General features: G+C 51.0%; 3 protein-coding genes across 4 annotated transcripts; 1 reads left to right on the top strand and 2 right to left on the bottom strand.

Moving 5' to 3' along the window:
- The first annotated feature begins 61 nt into the window (after positions 1-61).
- RHOC (ras homolog family member C) lies at positions 62-4,888 on the top strand. Of its 2 annotated transcripts, none has more exons than XM_015885249.3 (5): positions 62-129; positions 3,158-3,315; positions 3,503-3,623; positions 3,976-4,106; positions 4,272-4,888. In XM_015885249.3, exons 2-5 carry the CDS (start codon positions 3,160-3,162, stop codon positions 4,443-4,445), a joined length of 582 nt encoding a protein of 193 aa, XP_015740735.1. In that variant the 5' UTR covers positions 62-129; positions 3,158-3,159; the 3' UTR covers positions 4,446-4,888. The 2 variants fall into 2 exon arrangements, with proteins under 2 accessions (XP_015740735.1, XP_015740736.1); XM_015885250.2 differs by lacking the exon at positions 62-129 and adding an exon at positions 2,795-2,835.
- An 81-nt stretch (positions 4,889-4,969) lies between these two features.
- Positions 4,970-10,881, bottom strand: MOV10 (Mov10 RNA helicase). The gene is made up of 21 exons (XM_015885241.3): positions 10,681-10,881; positions 9,841-9,937; positions 9,596-9,723; positions 9,278-9,516; positions 8,945-9,185; positions 8,646-8,768; positions 8,388-8,541; positions 8,161-8,315; positions 7,907-8,086; positions 7,679-7,826; positions 7,442-7,603; positions 7,261-7,364; positions 7,013-7,110; positions 6,813-6,932; positions 6,635-6,737; positions 6,353-6,476; positions 6,082-6,273; positions 5,919-5,993; positions 5,716-5,841; positions 5,527-5,615; positions 4,970-5,457 (listed from the first exon to the last, which is right to left on the bottom strand). Exons 1-21 carry the CDS (start codon positions 10,812-10,814, stop codon positions 5,343-5,345), a joined length of 2,907 nt encoding a protein of 968 aa, XP_015740727.2. The 5' UTR covers positions 10,815-10,881; the 3' UTR covers positions 4,970-5,342.
- A 1,692-nt stretch (positions 10,882-12,573) lies between these two features.
- On the bottom strand, positions 12,574-21,143 carry CAPZA1 (capping actin protein of muscle Z-line subunit alpha 1). Its single transcript, XM_015885247.3, has 10 exons — positions 21,088-21,143; positions 18,060-18,123; positions 17,777-17,828; positions 16,949-17,012; positions 16,337-16,543; positions 15,876-15,955; positions 15,580-15,658; positions 15,172-15,243; positions 14,511-14,573; positions 12,574-14,031 (listed from the first exon to the last, which is right to left on the bottom strand). The coding sequence occupies exons 1-10, from the start codon at positions 21,124-21,126 to the stop codon at positions 13,891-13,893; spliced, it is 861 nt and encodes a 286-aa protein (XP_015740733.1). The 5' UTR covers positions 21,127-21,143; the 3' UTR covers positions 12,574-13,890.
- Positions 21,144-21,236: the final 93 nt, after the last annotated feature.

Here is a 21,236-nt window from a genome sequence, read left to right as displayed (position 1 = left end):
GGTTCGGTTCAGCTCCGCCCCTCCGCGGGCGGCCCCAAAACGGGGCGGTGCTGCCGGAGCCGGGCTGTGGGGCTGGGGTTGGAGCCGGCATCGGGACCGGGAGAGGGAGCCGTGCCGTGCCCTAGAGAGGTACGGGTTGTGCTCGGGATGCGGGCGCTGCGGGGAGCTCAAGGGGTGCGGGGATCGCTATTGGGGGCTGGAAGGGTCGAGGCTGCGGGGTTATGATGGGACCGAGCGCGTAGCGGTGCGCCATGGGGCGGTGATGCGTGCGGTCCCGGTCGGGCCGGGTCCTGAAGGCGAAGAGGGGTTGGAGCCGTCCCGCACGGAGCCGCCTCCGGTACAGCAGCTCTGTATTTTCTTTGTGAAAGGATAAAAGTTCGCTTTGCTTAGAGCTGAGCTCATTTGTAAACATTTATACAAGGGGGGCAGACGGAGGAGCAGAAACAATTGTGCAATGTCTTAGAGCAGAAAAGCATTCCAGAACCATGAGCAACCCCGGCTCTCCATCACCAAATCGGGCAGCGACCGCCCGATCCCCCCCGACACTACGAGGCCGTCTGCGTTCCCATTTCCTCCTTCCCAGCGCCTTGCCTTGAATCTATGGTCCTCTCTAGCACGGTTACAGCTGCGTGCGATTTTATGTGCTTTAAATTGACTCCTGACAGCTCCGGCTTGTCCAGGGAAACGTTTCATAGGTGGCTATTGGGATGATGCCAGTGGATATTGGGTGTGCTTAACCTGGCTCGCTTGGCAACTCAGTGCGTGTGCCAGGATGGGGCTGTGTGTGTGGACATGGGAAGTCTGGAATGTGTTTGCAAATAGCCATCAGCTGTGAGGCACAAACACAACCACCTGCCTGGCCTGGGAGTGTCATCTGGCAGATACTGGTGCTGCTACAGCTGGGGAAGGTGCTTCTGTGGGATGGAAGATAAGAACGTGGTGGATGGAGGAGGTGGGGACAAGCGTGGGGCTCCTGAGGCAGCAGTAGTGCTGCAGCAGGCTGAGTTCTCAGTGTATCCAGCTGAAATACAGCACTTGAGGAGCCTTGCTGGTTCATTGACCGTGTATAAACTGTTGGCATCTCTTCTTTAGCCCGGTGATGTGTAAAAGTGGGAGGCTGTGGCTGCAGTCCTGAAGCCAGAGCTGTGAGTTTCAGTCTAAGAGGTTTTGTGCACATGTGATGTTTTTGCTGCCTTGGACGTCATCCTGAAACAGAAGACATTTAAATGGGTTACAGTAAGACTCCAAGCGCTGGTCAGGGTTGGTATCATGTGTTGGTTTCACAGTATCTGCCCAGTGAGCACCAGCACTGCGGGGTGTGCAGCTCTGGGTTTGCTGGGCAGCAATGCCACGTGTTTTCCCACAAAGTGCTCCCAGCTCAAGCCCAGTTTGGGTTTTAACATTCTTCTGCTCCAAATCCCTTTCTTTGCTTTGCTTGTGGATGTTTTTGTGGGATTTGGCAATGAAAACTGCCTGCTCTGCCCCTTGTCTGCAGAGCAGCCCTGCTCCGCTGCTGTGTTGTTGCTTGGTGTAGCACAGTGTGTCTGATCAGACCTTAGGAACAGCTCCAAGCTTTCGCAACCGGGACCCCAAAGCCTGAACTTCCTTGCTGCTGTGCTGTGCCTTGGTGTCACTGCTCCTTCCCAGCTGTTTTTGGAATCTTGTTCTGCTTCTGAGGCTCCCCCCATTCCTGAACCTTGCCAGGAACTCATCCTGTGCCGTGGGACTTTCTGCTGGAGTCGTGATGATTGCAATGTGCCTCTGTCACTGTCCCCAAATACCTTCCCTTTAACTCTGGGCTCAGCTGCAGCCCTGAAGCACTCCAGGGATGCTCCGTGCCCACCCTGGGCTTCATCTCCCCCAGGGCCTGTCCCGATGTGCCCCTGCCTGGCGTGCGTTGGGGTGCGGCTGCAGCCCTTTGAACACACAAAGCCATGTTTAGAAGTGGAGACTGCTGTCCTTGGCTGCACTGGTTGGAAAGCGCCGTTTGTGTTCCCTGCTGGGGTTTCGTGCTCTTTGGGTGCTGCAGGATTCCTTAGGTCTCCTCTGTGTCGCAGGTTGAGCTGCCTGAGCGCCTGAGGGAGTGAAACCCAGCGAACTGCATGGTGATGTTCTAGCCTTGAGCCTGGTTTGTGCTGTGATTAGCCCAGCTCCTTCCAAACAGGAGTAAATCCAAACAGTCTGAGTGCCCAGGACGCTTGTTTGTTAAACACTGAGGTTCAGCAGAGGCTGCAGACACAGCAATGCCAGGCAGATGGAGACGGCTGCTCTCCTTGGAGATCTGTTTGCCCCCCATAGATGTGCAGTGCTGTGGGGTCAGGGCTGGGTGTGATGGGCTTTGGGGATGGGGTCTCAGGAGGAGAGGCCAGCGGGAAGGTTTCTGTCTCTGGTCCGATCCCTTCTTCAAAGCACTGACGTCATTCTGTGCCATTTCCTGAGGTTCAGGAACAGAAACTGGGTGAAAGATGCATCCTACCAGGAATTCCCCATTTCCTGCTCAGCAGGAATTTCAGTTTTTGAGGCACGAAGCTCCTCCTGAAGCAGCTGTGCCAGAGCCTTTGCTGTGTTACTGGTGGTGACCTTAGAATAGCTACTTGGTGCCACTCTGGGTGCCCACAGGGATAGGGCAGCCTGAGGGGCACCGTGGCTGCACTACTCCCCACCTCCTCCCTGCTGTTTGGAGGCTGGCTGTGTGTGTTAGCAATGGGCTATTTCTGGGCTGCTGGGTGAGTAATGGAATGAATTGTGCTGAGATTTTGGGCGGGGACAGGGCCTCTGCCCTGTGAGTCACTGCAGCCTTGGGCAGGGCTCAGGGTGATGCTGACCCCTCCCCAGGTTAGGATGGATGCAGCCCCCGGCAGCTCTGGGGCCCCACCAGTGGATTGCAGTGGGCTGCAGCCTCCTCTGCACAAAGCAGTGTGTGCCTGCATGGGGACTGAAGCATGAGCTGTCATCATGTGCCTTGCCTGGGGTTTCTGTGGGGATGTTGAACTGATGGGATCATCCACAGGGCCTAAGAAATGGCTCAGGCTCTGTGTTGAGGTTTCTGAGGAGTTGGAGATGCCAAAGAACTGTTGGACCCTGGAGCAGTGCCTGGCAGCAGTCCTGGTGCAGCTGCAGCCTGTAGCCCCATTCACCCTCATTCTTGTCCTTGCAGTGATGGCAGCCATCAGGAAGAAGCTGGTGATTGTGGGCGATGGTGCCTGCGGGAAGACGTGCCTGCTGATCGTCTTCAGCAAGGACCAGTTCCCTGAGGTCTATGTGCCAACCGTGTTTGAGAACTACATCGCCGATATCGAGGTGGATGGGAAGCAGGTAAGGACCCTGCCCTGTGCAGGTGGTGATGGGATGCTGCATTTGAGAGCGAACCCTGCAGCACCCTTGTTTTTGGGTTACCCCAGTTTGCAAAGGACCCTCCTCACTGTAGATGAGGAAGACTAAGTACCCTATGAGCTGCCTGGTGGGGTCTGTGAGGTGCTGAGTGATGTCTTTCTGCCCACAGGTGGAGCTGGCACTATGGGACACAGCTGGGCAGGAGGACTATGACCGGCTGCGGCCTCTTTCATACCCGGACACCGATGTCATCCTCATGTGCTTTTCTATTGACAGCCCAGACAGCCTCGGTAGGGAGCAGGGGGTGCATCATGGGGTCCTGCTGGCTGAGATTCTGCTGGCATAGTGGGTTCTGGGAAGTCCATGTGCCATTTTGGGGGTGTTAAGTCTCTCATTCCACCCCCAGCTTTTTCCTTACTCCAGGAAGATGCTGGGAACTGGTGCGCAATGGAGGTGCTGGGAGAGGCTGCTCTGTGCCCAGCTGGGGGGTGTTTTTGGGGATCAGCAAAGGCATTTTTCCCTGCTCCCCTTCACAGCACAGGGCTGCAGCTTGTCGTGCTCTCCTCCTGCCCTGCATGGAGCAGCAGCACTGCTGTGTGTCCCAGTGCCCCATAGCTCATAGCTGCACTCTGCTCCTCGCAGAGAACATCCCTGAGAAGTGGACCCCGGAGGTGAAGCACTTCTGCCCCAACGTGCCCATCATTCTGGTGGGGAACAAGAAGGACCTACGCAATGATGAGCACACGAGGCGAGAACTAGCAAAGATGAAGCAGGTGAGGTTGGATGTGCGCTCAGTGGGGTGCCAGTGCTGGGATCCCCTCACGCCGGGCTATTTTGCTGGAGCTTCCCTCCTGCAGCCCTGATCTGGGCATGGAGGATGCCCTGCAGGCTTCTTGCTCCTGGTGGTATTTCCAACCCTCCTTTTTAATGCTGCCCAGGAGCCTGTGAAACCAGAGGAGGGGAGAGACATGGCCAACCGGATCAATGCCTTCGGCTACCTCGAGTGCTCAGCCAAGACCAAGGAAGGAGTGCGGGAGGTCTTTGAGATGGCCACACGTGCAGGGCTGCAGGTCCGCAAGAACAAGAAGCGCCGGGGCTGCCCGCTGCTGTGAGCAGGGAGGGCTCTGCTCCATGCCTGTCCCCAACCCTCTGCCCCAGAGCTGTCCCCAGCCATTGGGGACACCCCTGTGCCACGTTGGGGGGCGATGCCTTCGTTCCCCATCACTCCCTATGGGCTGTGTGGTCTCCCTGCCTTGAGCAGGGCTGGCAGAAGCGGGGGCTGCTGGCTGCTCCCCCTGCAGTGTGCTGGCCCCATCTGCCCCATGGCCTTTTATATGGACTCACCTGGGCTGTGCTCAGCCCTGTCCTGCAGTGCTGTGCTGTGAGGAGTGCCAGCAGTGCCCTGCACCCTGGGACTGCCCCAGGGCAGTGCCTTGTCCCCATGTCCAGCATTAGAATGATGGTGCCTTCTTCGAGTCCATGGCCCTCACAGACTCTTAGCACCAGCTGAGTAACTGGGAGAAATAAATACAAACTGGTATGTGAGTAATTGTAACACTGCGTGTGTGGCATCCCTCTGGCTGCCCCTGCAGACCCTGTGCTGCTCCCACGCAGCGCCCAGGACTCAATAACAGAGTGTTTTTCTCTGAACATTTATTCCAAGGACACAAAGGTAGGTGTGCTGCACGTGGTTCAGCCTGCGGGCTGGGGCCAGAAGTCACAGCACAATTGATTTTTCTACAGATGTATAAAAAAACACTGCTGAAGATTTAAAAAAGATAAGACATTGGTGGTCCCGGGGTTCAACTACAGCCCTATGCAGGAGAGCTGATAGGACCCATCCTGGTTCACAGCCTGGCTCCAAAGGGAAGAGCAGGAGGCGGCTGTGGGATGGGGCTGGGCTGGAGATGCTGGAGCTCCATGGGGCTGTGCTGGGCTCCTGCACAGGGATGGGGAGCAGCAGAGAGAGAGCAGCTCCTGCCCGTGCTGAGCCACGTGTTACCTGGCTGCTAATTGCCGAGCTGCAGGGCGTCGAGGTGGTTGGCAAGGCTGTCTTCATCGGGGGGCTCCTCCTCATAGGGGTACCCCTTGTAGGCACCCTCATCCCGGCAATATCTGAGGAACCTGGGGACACAGTGGGGTGTGGGCAGCGGGTGTGGGGCTGTGGGAGAGCTTGGGGGGTGCAGGGCTCACCTGTGCCAGTGTGGGTCCTTGCTGAGCACGGCTGGGTTACCCACCACGATCAGCAGCGCCTTTGCCCGTGTGAGTGCCACGTTGAGCCTCTGAGCAAGAGAGCAGAGTTGGGGTTTCCCTTGTGTTCACCTCCTGGCTATGGGGCACCTGTGCCCATAGCAGCTCTGCTGGGGAGCTGGGGGGTCACACCTTGGGGTTCTTGAGGAAGCCCAGGCGGAAGGTCTGGTCCAGCTGCAGGTACTCACTGCAGCTGCGCACGGTGGAGATGAGGATGACGCGACGTTCCTGACCCTGGAACTCCTCCACAGAGCCCACCTGGGATGTGGGATTGTGAGGTGAGAGGGGATGAGGCTCCATCACCTCCCCCCAGTGATGTGTGGGGCCCTGGGTACCTTCAGCTGCCCAATGTCAGGCACTGCTTTCAGCACAGGGTCCTTGGAGGTGATGGCAAGGCGGATCTTCTCCACCTGGGGAGGACAGGGGATGTGCTGCAGTGCAGCTGCTGGGGAGGCTGAACCACCCTGATTCCCCCATCCCACTTCCCTCATCCTGCACCTGCTTCCTGTAGGGAGAGATGATGCCGATCTCCTTGGGTGAGATGGTGGGGCAGCCGCGCCGGCCCTGGCTCTGCAGCAGCTTCTGCAGGTAATCAACCACCACCTGGATCTCGGCCGTGTTGAAGAAGGAGGGGCTCTTGGCCTCCCGTTCATCCTCCCCACACACCCCATGGAAGATGATGGGGAAGCCCTGGGGCGAAGAATTAAGATCAGCTCAGCCGCAATGCATTGCAGCTCCTCCCACCCCACCCCCCTGGGTATCCCCCTACTCTTTTGGGGAGCTCCTCCCAGTTGCAGTAGAAGTTGCGCACATCAGGATTGCTGCCCTCATACGCCCTCAGCTCGTTGTCATAGAAGAGCTCGTTGGGGACCTTGAGGATGGCCCTGTGGGACCTGGTGGAGGCAGGGCAGTGTGCAGGAGGGGCTCGATGCTCTCCTCAGGCACCAAGCACCCAGGGCTGTGGGTCTACCCCATCCTCAGGGCTGTGGCACCCATCAGGAGTGGGGTGGCACCCTGTGCCCTGCATTGAGCTACATGGCCCTGTCCCCACCTGTAGTTCCACAGCAGTTTGGTGACGAACTGCGGGTTGTAGCCCCCGTTTGACTTGGCATACAGTGCGTTGTGCAGCATCAGGCGCTCCAGCAGTGAGGTGCCTGCATGCAGTCAGACCTGTGGCTCCTGCAGTGCTGTGCAGGCGCTGTACCACCCCCAGCCCTGCCCTCACTCACCCAAGCCATGCTGCACAGCCAGCGGTGACCTCAGGACGGGGCCCAGCTGCTGAGGATCCCCTGCCAGCACCAGCTGTCCCCCTTCAGGGTTGGTGGCTGGGTCCATTGGAGTCAGCAGCCCTGGGCAGAGGGAGCTCAGCAGGGAGCAGGGAGCACTGGGCAGTAATGCTGACCCAGGGAGGCAGCCAAGGGCCACTCACCAGCAATCGCCACAACACTCTCTGGCTCTACCGCATGGCCACACTCATCGATGAAGACGTGGGAGAAATATCCTGGGGAAAAGTTGGCCGACACCAACCTGGGGAGAGGTGGAATGAGGTGCCATAAGCAGCTCTGCCCGTACAACCTTCCCTCACCATCACCCTACTCGTGTGCTCCTCACATCCCCTCTTATTGCACCCAGTTGAGGCTGACCCTGCAGCCCTGGGGGCCAAAGGGATGCTCTGACCTTCCTGCTGTCACCAGTGTAGTGATGAGGATCCGGTAGGGCTGCAACAACTCTTTGCTGGGATAGACATAGCACTTCTCACTGTCGTCCCAGTTGCAGCAGGGCTGGAGAAGAACATTAGGTGGGGGCTCTTTTCCTCAGTGTTGGTGCTCCAGGGGCTGGGGAGGGGGCAAAGACCTACCCTGACATCTGCAGGCACATCCCTGTAGTTGGCGGAGCTGGCCATGATCCTATAGATGTAACGGGGTGGGATGGTGGTGAGGAGGCGCTGGCACAGCAGGTCAGCAGCACTGTTGGATGGGGCACAGGCCAGGATCCGGGCACCCTTGATGCATGACCACACCTGAGGGGAGGGAAGGCTGAGCCCCATGGGCTCGGCAGTGATGCCCTGTGCTGGCCTTCGGTCCCCACCACCCACCTGCTTTATGGCTTCCACCAGAGTAACCGTTTTGCCAGTCCCAGGAGGCCCAAAGATGAGGTATGGTGCAGGTCGGGACATCCCATTGATGATGTGCTTCACAGCCTGGCACTGCTCCTCATTCTTCTCCAGCCTGCGGTCAAACCACCTGCAGATGCAGAGGTTGAGCTGAGCACTCCCCTATTCAATCCCACCCGATGCACAAAGCTGCTCCTCACTGCAACTCACCGGGGCTGGAAGGTGCCTGTAGGGAGAGAGGGGAGAGGGCGGGATGCCGAGGGGAAGAGCACACTGTCCAGATCCCTCTGCATGGCCATGGCAGCAGCACGGTGCTGCACCTGCAGCGGCAGGCGGCTGAAGGTGAAGGTCACATCGAACTTCATATCATTCACAAACTTCTTCATGAGCCTGGAAGGAGAAGGGTGAGAGGGGGATGCTGCTGCGCCATGGCTGCCCCCAGCCCAGGGGAAGAGCACACTCACTTGGAGGAGAAGCCGAGCCGGACCCTCTCCTGCTCCACGTCGTGCACGTAGCCCTTGTACTGGACGCGTGGGGAGCTGTCACGCTCACTACTCAGGCTGGCAAAGAGGTGGTCGCCCCGCAGCACCGACGGGCGATTCTCAGCCACGCCAGGTACCTGCAGTGAGGTGTCACACTGGGTCCTTGGAGCTGCCCCTCACCCCCGTGCCCCACATCAGTCCCCACTCACATGGAGGAGCAGCAGCCTCCCGTTCTGCACCATGGGCACGTCCTGCAGGTCGTAGCGGCGGATGTCCACCTCCAGCTGGATCTCCTCCAGGTGCAGCAGCAGCTCGAACTTCTGCTTGTAGTTCTCAGGCTGTAATGGGGCCTCCAGCAATGACCTGGAGTTGGAAGGCTGGATGTTACCAGCACGGCCCGTGGGATATGGGGCAGCAATGGGATGTGCGTGGTGAGAGGAGGTGTTCTCCTGCCCATTGGCACTCACTGCATCTTCTTCCAGCTGGAGTCAGGGCTGGTCTTGGGCCCGAGCATGATGGTCTCCTTGAGGCTCTTGGGGTACGGGTAGGTGCCCAGGGGGATCTCCTTCTCCAGCTCATTCTTCAGGGAGCTGGGTGGGGAAACAGCGATGCTGCAGGGTTGCACTCCTGGGGCTGTGTCCCAAAGCCCACTACCACTGACCCCCCAGGATGAAGCAGCCATACAAGTGCATAGAGCTGCATCCCTGCCTGCAGAGCCATGCCCAGGGCCTTCAGTGTGGGACAGCAGTGGGTGATGGCCCTGTACCTGGTGGGGGGCACTCCGTCCTCGGTGATGACAGTGATGGGGCGCTGCAGACTGGCCTGGTAGGGCCTGTAGGGTGCCGAGGGTCCCAGCTCCTTGGCCAGCTGGCTCTGAGCGACGGCAGCAATGGAGCGGCCAATTCTGAAGGGCCCATCTGGCTCCTTGCTGAACTCAAACATCACCACGACACGGAAGAACCCATTGTGACTGGTCTGGCAGCTCACCTGGATGGGATAAGCACCGCCTGCGAAGGGAGGGAGAGCTGGGGCTGCATCCTGCATCCCTGGGGCTGTGTCCTGCATCCCTGGGGCAGCAGGGAGTTGGGTCAGGCAGTACCTGGGTGCAGCAGCAGCGCCTGGCCCTGTGTCACCCCTTGCTCATCCGTGAAGGTGAACTCCCGCAGGTTGCGGAGGGAACGGCAGTGGTGCAGCGTCACGGCTTCGGCACCGCGGTTCTGCACCTGCATGGTGAATGTCTTCGTATGGTTGAGAACTACAGGGAAACGGATCTGCCCTTTTGCCTGGTCATACTCTGAGACGATCTCTACCCCGTGCTTCCCATGGATGAACTCGGCCCTGCAGGAAGGGGGCACTGAAGTCACCCCATCTGTGATGGGGGTACCCGGACCCTTCGTGCAGGATTTAGGAGTATTACCACTTCTTGGCACGGCTCTGTGGCACTAGTGGTCCAGAGCTGGGCTGCTGGCCTGGAGCTGGTGCAGACACCTCAGGGTCAGTCCTGGGCCTGCGATATTGATCTGCCACCACCACCCGCCTCCTCTCCTGCAGGGAGCAGCCAGCATCAGTGCGGGCACAGCCCCTCAGTGCATGCCAGGGTCTTGTTGGGAGCCGGGACCCCCCCAGAGCCCGTCCCCTGCCCCAGCTCAGGGCCTCCATTACCTTCTTGAAGTGCACAGTCTGGCCATGTACCTGCACCTGCTGGGAAGCTCTCAGGGCATACAGGACGGAGGAGAAACTGGGCGTTCTTGTGTCAGTACTGCATATAAAAAGAGATCTTCTGGGTGAGGAGAAGAATGCTGAGCAGGGGTGGAAGGGGTTAAAGCAGGGCCTCTCACACCAACCATTCCTTCTACTTTAGGGGAGGGAAAAGGACGGGGGGGGGGCTTTCTCACTGGCTCCACTCAGACCTTACAGCCCTGCAGGCTGCCCCAGCGCCATTGTGCTTTGCCATGGCCTCTCCAGCTGTGCCCTGCCAGCCCCGCAGTCCGGCTGGTAGGGTGGAGGCTGCACAGAGGAGCACGGTGCCCTGCACCCAGGGGCTGACCCTGTGCAGATGGGGCCCACCTCCTTCTGTGCTGGGGCACATCCCGTGGCAGATGAACTCTGCCTTTGCCAATGATTAACCGTGGTGACGCTGCACAGGGGCCAGCGTGACCAGTGTCAGAGGGGTGAGGTGGGGAGAGGGTGGGCAATGATGCCCAAGGCTGAGCCCAGGCTGCTGCAGGGGGTCCCTGCAGCCAGGAGCGCCCCAGCGAGGCGGGTGGCACAGGGGGCACAGGGCAATGTCTGAAGAAGTTGCTGGCTGTGCCCTCCGTGCTGCAGGAGCCGAGTTGCTCTGCAGCATCACTCTATGTACCCCAAGATCGGGGCCCTGCGCGTCCGGGAGTCTCCTTGCTGTTCGGAATCACTCAGCCCCCATCCCACCCCAGCGGGTGATAGAGGAGAGCCCCGATGGGCACCGCTGCTCGGCACCCAGCACCGCAGCAATACCGCTCTCACCTGGCCCGGAACTCCTGGCTGTAGATGTCCCGCAGCACCTCCCTCCGGTTCTCCTGCTCCCGGTCCGTATCCCGTAGGAATTGCACGAACTGATTCCCGTATCGCCTCGCTTCCACTACGCTGAATCTCGGCATGGCTGTACCGCTCCGTGCCGAGCAGTGCCGTGCCGAGCCGGGCTGGATTCGAGAGAGAAACGAAAGCGAAAGGGGACGAACGACCCACGGAACCGCCCGCCCGGGGATGGGGCCGCCCCTACCGCGCTCCACCGCCCCCGCGAGCCCTACCCGGCCCCCAGCCCGCAACCCCCGGATCCCGATGGGGGCTGGGGAGGGGTCATGGCCGGGCAGTGGAACTGCAAAGGGCCGGACTCAGTCCTGTGATGCTGTCAGGGCTGCGTGGGCCAGGAGGAGCCCCCAGGTGCTCTGAGCAGGTGTGTTGTAAGCAATGATGAGGGGTGTGGGCTCACAGCTCTCACTGCTGCTCCATAAATAGGGATCACTTCTCTAGTTTAAAGCTCTAGAGTCTGCCCAGGAGGGATGAGGATTCTTGACCTGCTCTTGTAAAGCAGCTTGAAGCCCTGGGGTAAGACTGCTGTCAGTACAGCTGGGTAACTCCTGGGCACTGCTATGGGGTCCTGGGCAGGTTGTGGGAGGGCTTTGAGGCTTGGAAAATACAGGCGTTGCTCTTAGAAAAAGTCATTTCCAAGTCTTTTTGTCCCATCCTATAGGTAGGATGCTGGGAGTTTAAAGTCTGATATTGCAAATAGGTACAAAACCTGTCTGTGCTACCTTGGCTTGGTCAAGTTGCAGCTCTCACTTGATGTGAGTGGCTGGGGTCAGTGCTTGGTGGCTTCACGCTGTACCAGTGTACTGGTTTCAGGCTGGTCTCAGTTTCATCTGAAACCTCTGGTTGAGAACAGCTGACAGCTTTACAGATGGAGCAGCATTCAGAATGTTTCATTGCTGGCAGTTCAGTGTTTCAGCTGCAGTGTTATGCTGAACCTTGTTATTTTCTAAGGTGCTGGGCAAAGGATGAGGATAGGTGAGAGGCTGGTGGAGCAGGAAGGTGAGGAGGTCAGCAAGACCCTAAAAGAAGGCTCTGAAGATATAAATGCTCTCTCCTCTCAATCTTAAAGCTGGGACAAGCAGTGAACTACTTACAAAGTAACCCAGAGCAGGAAGAGTGAGACTGGCCTTGAGGTGGAGGCTGTGCTGGTAGATAAAAGCTCTGTTGTGTTCAGCGTTATCTCGGGCCTCTGTTTCAGCTTTGCATTCTTGGAATTGCTGCAGTGCTTGTCTGGATAGGCCCACAGCATCTCTGCACTGCGCCTCACCTCCTCCAGCAGCAGGGGCAGGAAACCCTCCTGCAAACAATGCTGGCAGAAGGGATGGTCTGTCCTTCAGCAGCACTGAGCACAGCTGGGTGCAAACAGAACACAAACATTGCTAGCATTAGGGCAGCCTTGTTTTGTCTAACGTGCCTGACCCTAGGATGTGTGTTGGTTTATAAGCTCCCTCCCAAAGGAGCTGTTCTGAGCATGGCATGTTCGTATCCAGTGCTGTTACACAAGTTGTGCATTATGAGCTTAGGAGGTGTTGCAATGAGACTTGGTGATTAGCAGAGCCCCCTCATCTGTTGTTTCACCAGGGTGCAGTGCTTTGTTCAAGTGGTACAGCTGCTGCTTCTTCTTTCAACCTGAAAGGCTCCAGTTCCCTGCTCTGAGTGCTGGGGTGGAGGTTTGCAAGCAATACAACAGCAGTTTTCAGGCTGTCACCTGCAGTCAACAGGAAAGAATGGACGTGAATGTCTTTAAAATGGCTTTAAAGCAAAGATTAGTGTATTCCTACTGGACTACATAGAGGGTGCCTGTACGATGAATGCTCAGTCTCAACAGCAAATACAAATAGATTTTATTTTGACAGAATTTCTCACAAAGGGTACATAGGATATAACTGCAAAACCTGACTTGTAATGCACGGGCAGTCCTGTCCCTATGTCCTGTCCCCACCTTCTTGAGCTCTTGGTGTAATTAAAAATAGGAAGACACTAACTAGTTTAAAAAACCAGAACCTGCAGAAAGGCCCATTGATAACCAAGTGTAAACAAGGCAGAGTGAGTGAACCAAAGGGGTTTTATGTTGTGATGAATCTAATTGCAAGCTTTGACTTGAGGAGGAAGCTTACATCTCTCCAGTATCCCTGGCAGATAAACTAATAGGGCTGCTATTCTTGATTCTACAGCAAAACAAATTAACACAAAGCAAGCAGTTAAGAGCAATGAAGAGATTAATTCCAGGATTCCCCTTAGGTGTGACAAGAAACTGGCCACAACAAAGACAAAATGGAGAAGTTATTCCTCCCACTTTGGTTCAAGTTGATTTATTTTGTATGCTATCCATCCATACACCTGTGATATACATTTGATGAACCTGCCACAAAGCAATAAAGCACGACATGCCTATTTTTTGCAGGCATTTGCATTTTTAAGCTAATCCAGTCTCCACAGATCAGCAGCGATCCAACTCGGAGCTCTATAAAAATGCAGACGTCTGATAACTGCACAAACATAAAAGAGAGCAAAAACGTTCATTTCTAAGGGAACATGGCTCAAATCTTCAGATTGGAAGAAAAAAGGTCCCTGGAAGAGCTATTTGTGTAGGGATTTCTGTAATGGATATTGTAAACTCATTATGTATAGTAAAATCCAAGCCTACAGGCTTTTGCTTTGTGGAGGTCAGTAGTAAGGATGCTTGGGAGCACTTACTGTGTCTCGTATTATTACACCTTGCAGCACAGTGCCTTGAGCTGTTGGCAGATTTGATGGACTTACTGGAGTACCTGGAGTGCTGTATACAGGTGAAGGAAATGCCCTGCACCCTCAGATGTATTTATAATAGGGCTTTTGCAGCTAGGCAGTTTTCCAACCAGTACAATTAGTGATTGAGAACAGCTACACTTCTGAACCATGAATGTGGTTTAATTAAAACAACCTATTGGTATATGCAATCACAAGAGGAAGCTTACGTGGCAGGAAACACAAAACACAAAGACAATGCTATTTGTTCCACAGTTCTCTCTGAGGCTAGAAAACCTGTCAACTTTGAAAGCCCTAGAAATACGCTGCACTGGTTTAGGAACCATCTACTTGGCATAGGACCACATTTGTTTTTTTTTTGCACACAAACATTTCATACAGCTCCTTATTTCCACGTTAAGCATTCTGCATTTCTTTGCCAATCTTGTAGCTGAGGATTTTGTTCCAGTCGATCTTGGTGCGGGTGACGGGCAGCTGCCGGCGTAAGGCTTTGAAAGTGGTGTCTGACATAGTCTGGTAGTTCTCGCTGATTGCTGTCTGCAAGAGCAAGTAGATTCAGTTAGAACAGCACTGAGATACTCTGAAAAAGCACAAGTGTTAAAGCCTTTTTCTACAAGGGGAATGCACACTGTAACACTACAACCAAATTAATAATGCAGTTACAAGTGTGTGTGCAAGTGAAGGGATTCTACTGAGCTCTCCTGTATGTAGCACTGTTCCCTTGAGGTGCCTCTCTGACTTATCTGCATCAAGTCTTTTTCCAGCATACAGGCTGGGATCAAGTAAAAAGCTCCCACGCTTTTCAGCATGTAACCCTTTAAAATAACTATATGGCAAACTTGATGATAATTACATAAAACTTTACAATTAGATTCTGGCAATATCATTTTCTAATTAATTTTTACAGTTGATGCTAGATTCAGTCAGGAACAAAATCTGAGGTCAATTTTCATTTAACTGTAGATGGAGATTGAGATGATTCTGATGTATTTAACAACCACTCATCTTTGTCTTACCTGATACTCATTTTCTGCGTTTTCTATTATCTTAATGAATTCTTTAGCTGTCTGAACATCGCTCTGCAAAGAGGAACAAAACAATTTGCACGTTTAAAAATAACATTTTTAATGGCTGTCCTCTCAAATGAGAGGCTGAGTACAGACAGTGCATAACATGAGATAGAAGCTGCTGATGTTTGTAGCTGGTTCCTTCTGCTCACTACAGATATCTCAGTGGAGCTCAAGAAACCAGGCTGAGTTTGTGCTTGAAACTGAAACAGGACTCACCCTTGTGAGCAAAAGGCACATAGACCTTCATGGTATAGATGAGGGATTTTTGACTACTGCTCCCCCTGCCGTGCTACAGTGTTACTTATTTTTCCCTGGGTATAATGACTTGGTTTCCATAGCATGTATATAGAAAGGTGTATTCTTCCTTCTTTAAGTGACGCTCTTAAGATAAGCTGTCCAATGGAGATTGTACTTTTTAATACTGCCTTATTTTAAGCAATCAATAGTCTGTGTTTTTCATACAACCAAGGAAAAAGCCCTACAACTACATTGACTGATCACCTTTAATTTAAACTAAATGGAATGCGGTCATACAACCATAACCCTCATGATATGTATAAGAAATAGAAGAGCTGCTTTATCTTTGAAAATGTTTTGGCATACTTACTGAAACCTGTACAGAGTCCTGGATATCTTTGTGACTAACCAGCTGAACATTACCATCTTCATAATAATGAACCTAAACAAAGACAAAACACAGGTTATCATTAATCCTCATTTTATAATCCCTAGAGCCCCCAGATTCTACCAGAATGGCACAACAGCTTTGTTATCTTTTCTGCTGTATATAAAATCAGAATAGGTGTATAGGACAATGCTATAGAACAAATCATGGGCCAGGCTGTAGACAGTGTCCAAAACAATGAAGCTTTAGGAATTAATTTCTTGAACTGTATAGCTTAGTAATACCTTGACTCTAGAAGGACACTTGCTGAATTTCAGCATCTCAATTTGAGCAAATGCAGTAGTTTATGGCAAGCAGTTTTTCCCATTATTGCCAGATAATGCAGCTCACCTGGATTTTAAGCACTGCAGCCACCTGAGCTGTTGGTGGTGTGATGGTAAACTTCCATTCTGATCTCCAGCGACCATTCCTAGAAACAGGTGAAGCATAAAAACTATATTTGCAGTAAGTGCTAACCAGAATAAAAGCTAAATTAATGTGAGCAATGATGTCCTGTTGCTCTGTGATCTGTGTTGAAGTGTTTCATATGCCAATGAACTCAATTTCTGAAGTGCAGTAGAAGCAAGTAGAGGAAGGGTTTATTTGAAGTGTAGTAAAGGAAGAAAATGCTGTTTAAGCAGTCTTACCAGAAATTTTTAGGCTGGAACTGATGGCTCTCAATACAGGCAATAATTGTCTGCTGTCCATCTATAGATTTACCATAAACCTGTATTCAGGATAAAAAAAAGAGTTAAATCAGCCCAAGAGCTGACAAAAACCACTTGCAATTTTCGCTCTTGGCAGTGCTGTGGATGTTTACTATTGTGGTATCTCACTTGGAATGTGCACCACTAGTTACATTGTCCAGTACTTCCATTAGCAGTTAAGTGCAAATAATGCCTCCTATTCTTTAATAGCAGGTGTTAAGGTACTTGAAAGTCATTAATATGAACAATAGGGTCCAATAAATCTTTACCACTACGTGCATACCAAGATTATTTGCACCCTTTTTGAATTTATTCCAAAATTAGCCAAAAGAACCAATGAAGACAGAACTACTGAATGACACACAGCAAAGATTTTCAGTGAAACAAGATGGATACTCAACAGTGCAGAAGCCATTTGGGTAATGATCTTTCACATAAGCTCTCAGTGCAGTGTCGCAGGCATCTCTCCATTGTTTTAAAGCTGATTCTGTGTCCTCAGGCTGAGGGTCGCCAGCTTCTTTCCTTAAGTGATCGAACTTGAAAGAGATTTTGTTTCTTGGATCTAAAAATCTGCCATTGCCCAGATCGCCGTGTTCTGTGATTAAGACCTGAAAAATAAGAAACAAAAATCAAAATGCTCTTATGCTGCTATAAACGTGAGACCACAGGAAAAAATAACACTGAGAATTCACCAGTAGGAACTGTGAGCATGCAGTAATGTAAGGAGTTAAAGTAATCTTTAATCATTCACACTTGATCTGGAATTCCAATGACTCCAGTGTGAAGCTTTACCTAACAATGAATTAGTCACCATTTAGTAACAGACAATGCTCTAAGGAAAGATTTTGCCTCTGCCTCTTACACAAGAACAACAATTTGGTAATGCAGGGATGATGTGGGGGAAGAAGAAAAGATGATAATTTGCATGTAGAAAGAAAATCATAGAGATCCTGATAAAATAGATATTGCTTCTGTGCAGTAACAGAAATCTTGAGTGTAAAGCTCTTCCTTACCTGATCATCATACCCTTCTATCTTCACCGGAGTGAATTGATCCATGTTATACTGTGCAAATGCGCTGTTAAGAATTAAGAGCATGAAATTTAGCTGTACATATATTCATATTCTTTTAGTAATAAGCACATGGTATGACTCATACTACAGGGAAAATTGCAACTTGCAAATAATCCACACATTGATAGCTGTAATAATCTGGGTCTAAAGCCAGGCTTATTCAGTGATCATGAAAGTACAGAGTTCAAAAGTAGAACAGAAGGGAGCCTGAGGGAAAACGAGCAAGCTGATGCAAAACAGGCAGCAAGGTAAACAAATATGAGTAGACTAATGTTTACAACAATTTTCTTCTGTCAAGACCTGCTGACGGATGTGTCACACAGATCTAAATAAAACATCAGAAGCCCTTTATGCATAGCATGTAGACACCTTCTGATGTGACTGTGCAAGTAAACAAGATGTTCTGAAAGCAGTTTGAAGGCAGCTTTTATTTTATGCTCTGGCTGAGGACTACTCAGAATTTCAGGCTTCACTTGCTCACCAAATCACATTTCAACAAGATCAGCCATTCTTGCTGCTGCAGAATTAGCCTTTTTGGCAGAGTGCCTTCCTGTCTGTTATATACGGCCTCTACACCACAAATTCCAATTTAAGCCTTTTAAAAAGAACCAGTCATGCCTTTCATTATATATTTCGGTGGGGGATAAGGAACTACAGCAGACTGCTCTCAATGAAACAAATGGCTTCCTTTGTTCCAGGATGATGGGTGTAAGTCAAATTACCACCACAGAGAGGCATAGTCTTTATGCTTGAAACATGAATACTTACTGTGCTGCTCCTTCCCTGAGAAGATTGTCGTTGTTAAGCAATAACCGGACATCTGGAGAAGAGAACATGTAAGTTATTGGGTTTTTTGATCAAATGTTTCTCTAATTTACAACTGTACAAACATAAACATTGCTGATTAAATTCATTTTATTAAGGGTAAGTAGTCGCAGAATGGCAGCATGCTTTTCCCAACTTCTACTTGACCTTAAAAGCAATGTATGACAGCCACAGCCTCTCGGATGAGATGTGGATAAAATGTTACTGATGGCTTTTCTTTACTTACCATTGAATACTTCATTGAATTCTCCAGGAGGGGCATGAGTGATGAACTTTGCAGCTATACGCACCTGTTAAGACAAAAACCATTTGCTGAATGCAGGCATATTGCAACCTACTCTGAAGCAATTAAACAAAACCCCCAAATCTGATGATAATACTAATTATCAGATTCAGGGAGAAATCCAGGTGTGTGTTTTCAAAGTGGAAACCATCAGTCCCATAAGGCTAGATACTTTTTTTTCTTGTGCAAAAAGTAGCAAGAAGAGCAAATTCCACATGGGTGACTGTGAAAATGTTCAGCCTTCCCAGTACTGTTTACTTCTCTGTACAGAGTTGCAAGTGTGTATCTGTGTATCCATTACACAAACATTTAGCATGATGTCCTGTGCAAGGACATTAAATGTATGTACTCAAACTGTTATACCCTAAACCTATCCAGAAACAGTGTAGGAAACCTGTTTAACCTCACCCTGACTTATGGATTTGTTGCTGACTTTGTCAGGAGCTGAATAGGGATTCATTACAGGATGTCCTGGTTTCTTGTTATCGATGTCAAGCTATGATTTCAAGAGTTATTGTCTCTTTGAAGTCTGTAGTTAACAAAAAGAACTGGATCTGCTCCATGCAGTGTACCAGCTTTTCTGGCATGTTTTCTCAAGGTTTACTGGCCATCCTTCTCTGGCTCATTACTCCTTCCCTTATCCTGCAATAGTCTTTTATTGGAAACTGCAGCACAGTCCAGCCATGAGTCGTCACTGTAAGGAAAGAATGAAGGCATCTGGAACTGTGATACAATAAATAAGAGAAAAGGTCAACTGGAAGGAAAATACCCAAATATCTGTAAACTCTGAGGCTGTAAAAACAAAAGCAGTTTCCTTCTGAAAAATAAAACAACTTCACTGTAACCCAAAATCTCACACAAGTCTGGGATTATTAGAATTTTGGAGTAATTCAGTAATTTCAGATGCCACAGCTGGAAAAACACTTTGTTTCTCTCCTGTCTGCCATGTTTTAATTGGAAATAGTTGTATCAATTGTCACATTTAAAGCAAGCCATGAATGAAAACTCACACCTTTCCAAACAAAGGGTAAATTGCCTTATTCCAACAGTATCAAGTAACTGCTCTGCCTTAACTGGGCAGAGCTTCAGATAAAAACACATTGCTTTCCAAATTAGAATCTATTTTGAAAGATGTGCATTCTTTATAGATGAAGTTATTGTGCAGTAAAAGTGAAAAACTTACACTGGATTTTGTTGACTTGAGTTGGTAACTTGTATAGTTTATATCAGGAAAAATGTAAAACCGTTTTCTCATGATTTCCTGCTTTTAAATAAGGCTGATGAATATATTACAATCCTAACAATGTCGTTCTTATTATGTGGAGCTTTTCACTGTCCAAAGAACTGTAATTAGGATGTACTGCTTCACAACCTTGTTAGGCTTCGCTGTTGGAAGCTCGGATGGTGACGAAGATAACCCAGCAGTAATTAAGAGGGATGCTTCTGTTCTGTATCCTCTGTGGATTTCACTGAAGGGCTGAAACACTCTGGAAATGATATAATGTCCTTTTCTAAGGAAGTGCAAGTGTAAGCATTGGTACAGGTGTAACAGAATGCACTGAAGCATTTGCAGATACAGTACTCGGAGCTCATGCCACAGAAAACCACTCAGTGGTTTAAAGCAGCCCTCGCATCGATTCTGTTGTGGAGCAATAAAATAAAAAGCATTTAAATCAAACCATTGAAATCAGGAGCAGAGCGCGAGAAGCAGACAATAGAGAACTTAATCCTAAACGCCATGCATTCAAATCACTATTACTTATCGTTTTTAGGGCTGGTTTGTTTCAGTGCACCGTCAGCACAGTGGCAGGAAGTTCTTTTGCAGAAGCATTAAAATAAGGTTTTCTGCAAGCTGCCCCATTTCCTGCCCATTGCTGCCATTTCAGGTAGCTCTGCAGCAAGCAAACGACACTGACTTCCTCTTTCCAAAATGGGGAGAGCTGCTGATAGAGAAGCTGCCCATCACTGCAGCAGACAGTTCCTGAGCATTGGCTTTCCTCAAGGCTTATAGGGTTGGGATGTATGAGGGCACAAGTGAATTTTATCATTTGTTTAATTGTTGGTTTCTTTATTAAACGGGTGGCGTAATAAAGCTCTGCTGTACGTTTCTTAGAATTCATTGTTTTCCACCATGGAGCTACTTAGACTGACTCAAACCTGCCTGTGCTGGGACATGAAGTCAAACAAAGGTTCCAGTTTCATGTGAAATCCTATCTGCTTGGACAAATGAAATGCTGGGGCACAGGCAGTGCAGGATGCATCCATCTGAAAGTGCTGTGAAAGAGCCATAGAATATAGAGGAAAGAGGAAAAAGGGCCCATTTTCATTTCAAATGCAATGATTTCCATCGTAGCAGCCGAATGACAGCAGGTCAAAGATTTGAGACAGCACTGGAGGGATTTAATTTCCAGGTGAATTCTGCTCTATTGGTTTCAGTGCTGCTGGGATCTAACACACTGATGGCCCAATGGATCCATAAGGCCCTGCCAGCCTCCTTCACCATAAGGCTGCTGACATTAAGCACAACCAGGGAGGAAAAGGAGAAAAGGAAAGTGACTCTGTGCTCACAGGATCCCCGAATGTTGACATCCCAGAGCAGAATTCCAAGAAACAACACAAAAAAACCCCAAATGCAACAGTTTAACGATACAAGGCATTGCAGCTGTGGGAAAGAAATGGCCACAGGCTGCCAGCTTTTCCTTTGTGGCAACTCAGACGGTAATTTTTCCACATTTATAAGCCAGAAGAACAATCTATTTTTCTCCTCTTTTCAATATGAGCCTTTCTATCCACATCCCATCCCCTCAGCTCCGCACTAAAGAGATGTGGGAGAGGGGAGTGAGGGAACGGAACGGGGATCAAACTGAATGAACCCGGGGAAAGGGAGGAGCCGAAGGGCAGCCCCTGCCCGCTGTGGGGCCGGCCCTAGAGGCAGCATGGGGTCCTCGGGTCGGGCTCGGCCGCTCCCTACCTTCTCCTCGTCCGACACCCGCTCCTCGAAGTCGGCCATCTTGGCAGCTCAGGGCCCGGCCCCGCGCGGAGCATGCCGGGAATCCCGTTTGGGTTAGACCGGAAGCTCATTCGCCGCCATGTTGGTTGCGGGTAGACGCTACGTTGCTG

Source organism: Coturnix japonica, chromosome 38 (genome assembly GCF_054131305.1).
Source record: "Coturnix japonica strain WE chromosome 38, WE-NBRP24, whole genome shotgun sequence".
NCBI classification, from domain to species: Eukaryota; Metazoa; Chordata; class Aves; order Galliformes; family Phasianidae; genus Coturnix; species Coturnix japonica.
Note: the sequence above shows the minus strand (reverse complement) of the source record. Positions and strands in the feature narration are given on the sequence as shown.

Excerpts from the sequence above, each read along its gene's own strand:
- MOV10 (XM_015885241.3), bottom strand. The coding sequence starts at position 10,814 with ATGCCGAGATTCAGCGTAGTGGAAGCGAGGCGATACGGGAATCAGTTC. Across the intron at positions 9,186-9,277 it reads GGCGCTGCTGCTGCACCCAG|GCGGTGCTTATCCCATCCAG; the intron begins GTACTGCCTGAC and ends CTCCCTTCGCAG. Across the intron at positions 5,994-6,081 it reads TCTCTCCCTACAGGAAGCAG|GTGGAGAAGATCCGCCTTGC; the intron begins GTGCAGGATGAG and ends TGTCCTCCCCAG.
- CAPZA1 (XM_015885247.3), bottom strand. The coding sequence starts at position 21,126 with ATGGCCGACTTCGAGGAGCGGGTGTCGGACGAGGAGAAG. Across the intron at positions 15,659-15,875 it reads TTCCAGCCTAAAAATTTCTG|GAATGGTCGCTGGAGATCAG; the intron begins GTAAGACTGCTT and ends ACCTGTTTCTAG. Across the intron at positions 14,032-14,510 it reads ACGCAGAAAATGAGTATCAG|ACAGCAATCAGCGAGAACTA; the intron begins GTAAGACAAAGA and ends TTGCTCTTGCAG.
- RHOC (XM_015885249.3), top strand. The coding sequence starts at position 3,160 with ATGGCAGCCATCAGGAAGAAGCTGGTGATTGTGGGCGATGGTGCCTGC. Across the intron at positions 3,624-3,975 it reads TGACAGCCCAGACAGCCTCG|AGAACATCCCTGAGAAGTGG; the intron begins GTAGGGAGCAGG and ends TGCTCCTCGCAG. Across the intron at positions 4,107-4,271 it reads AACTAGCAAAGATGAAGCAG|GAGCCTGTGAAACCAGAGGA; the intron begins GTGAGGTTGGAT and ends AATGCTGCCCAG.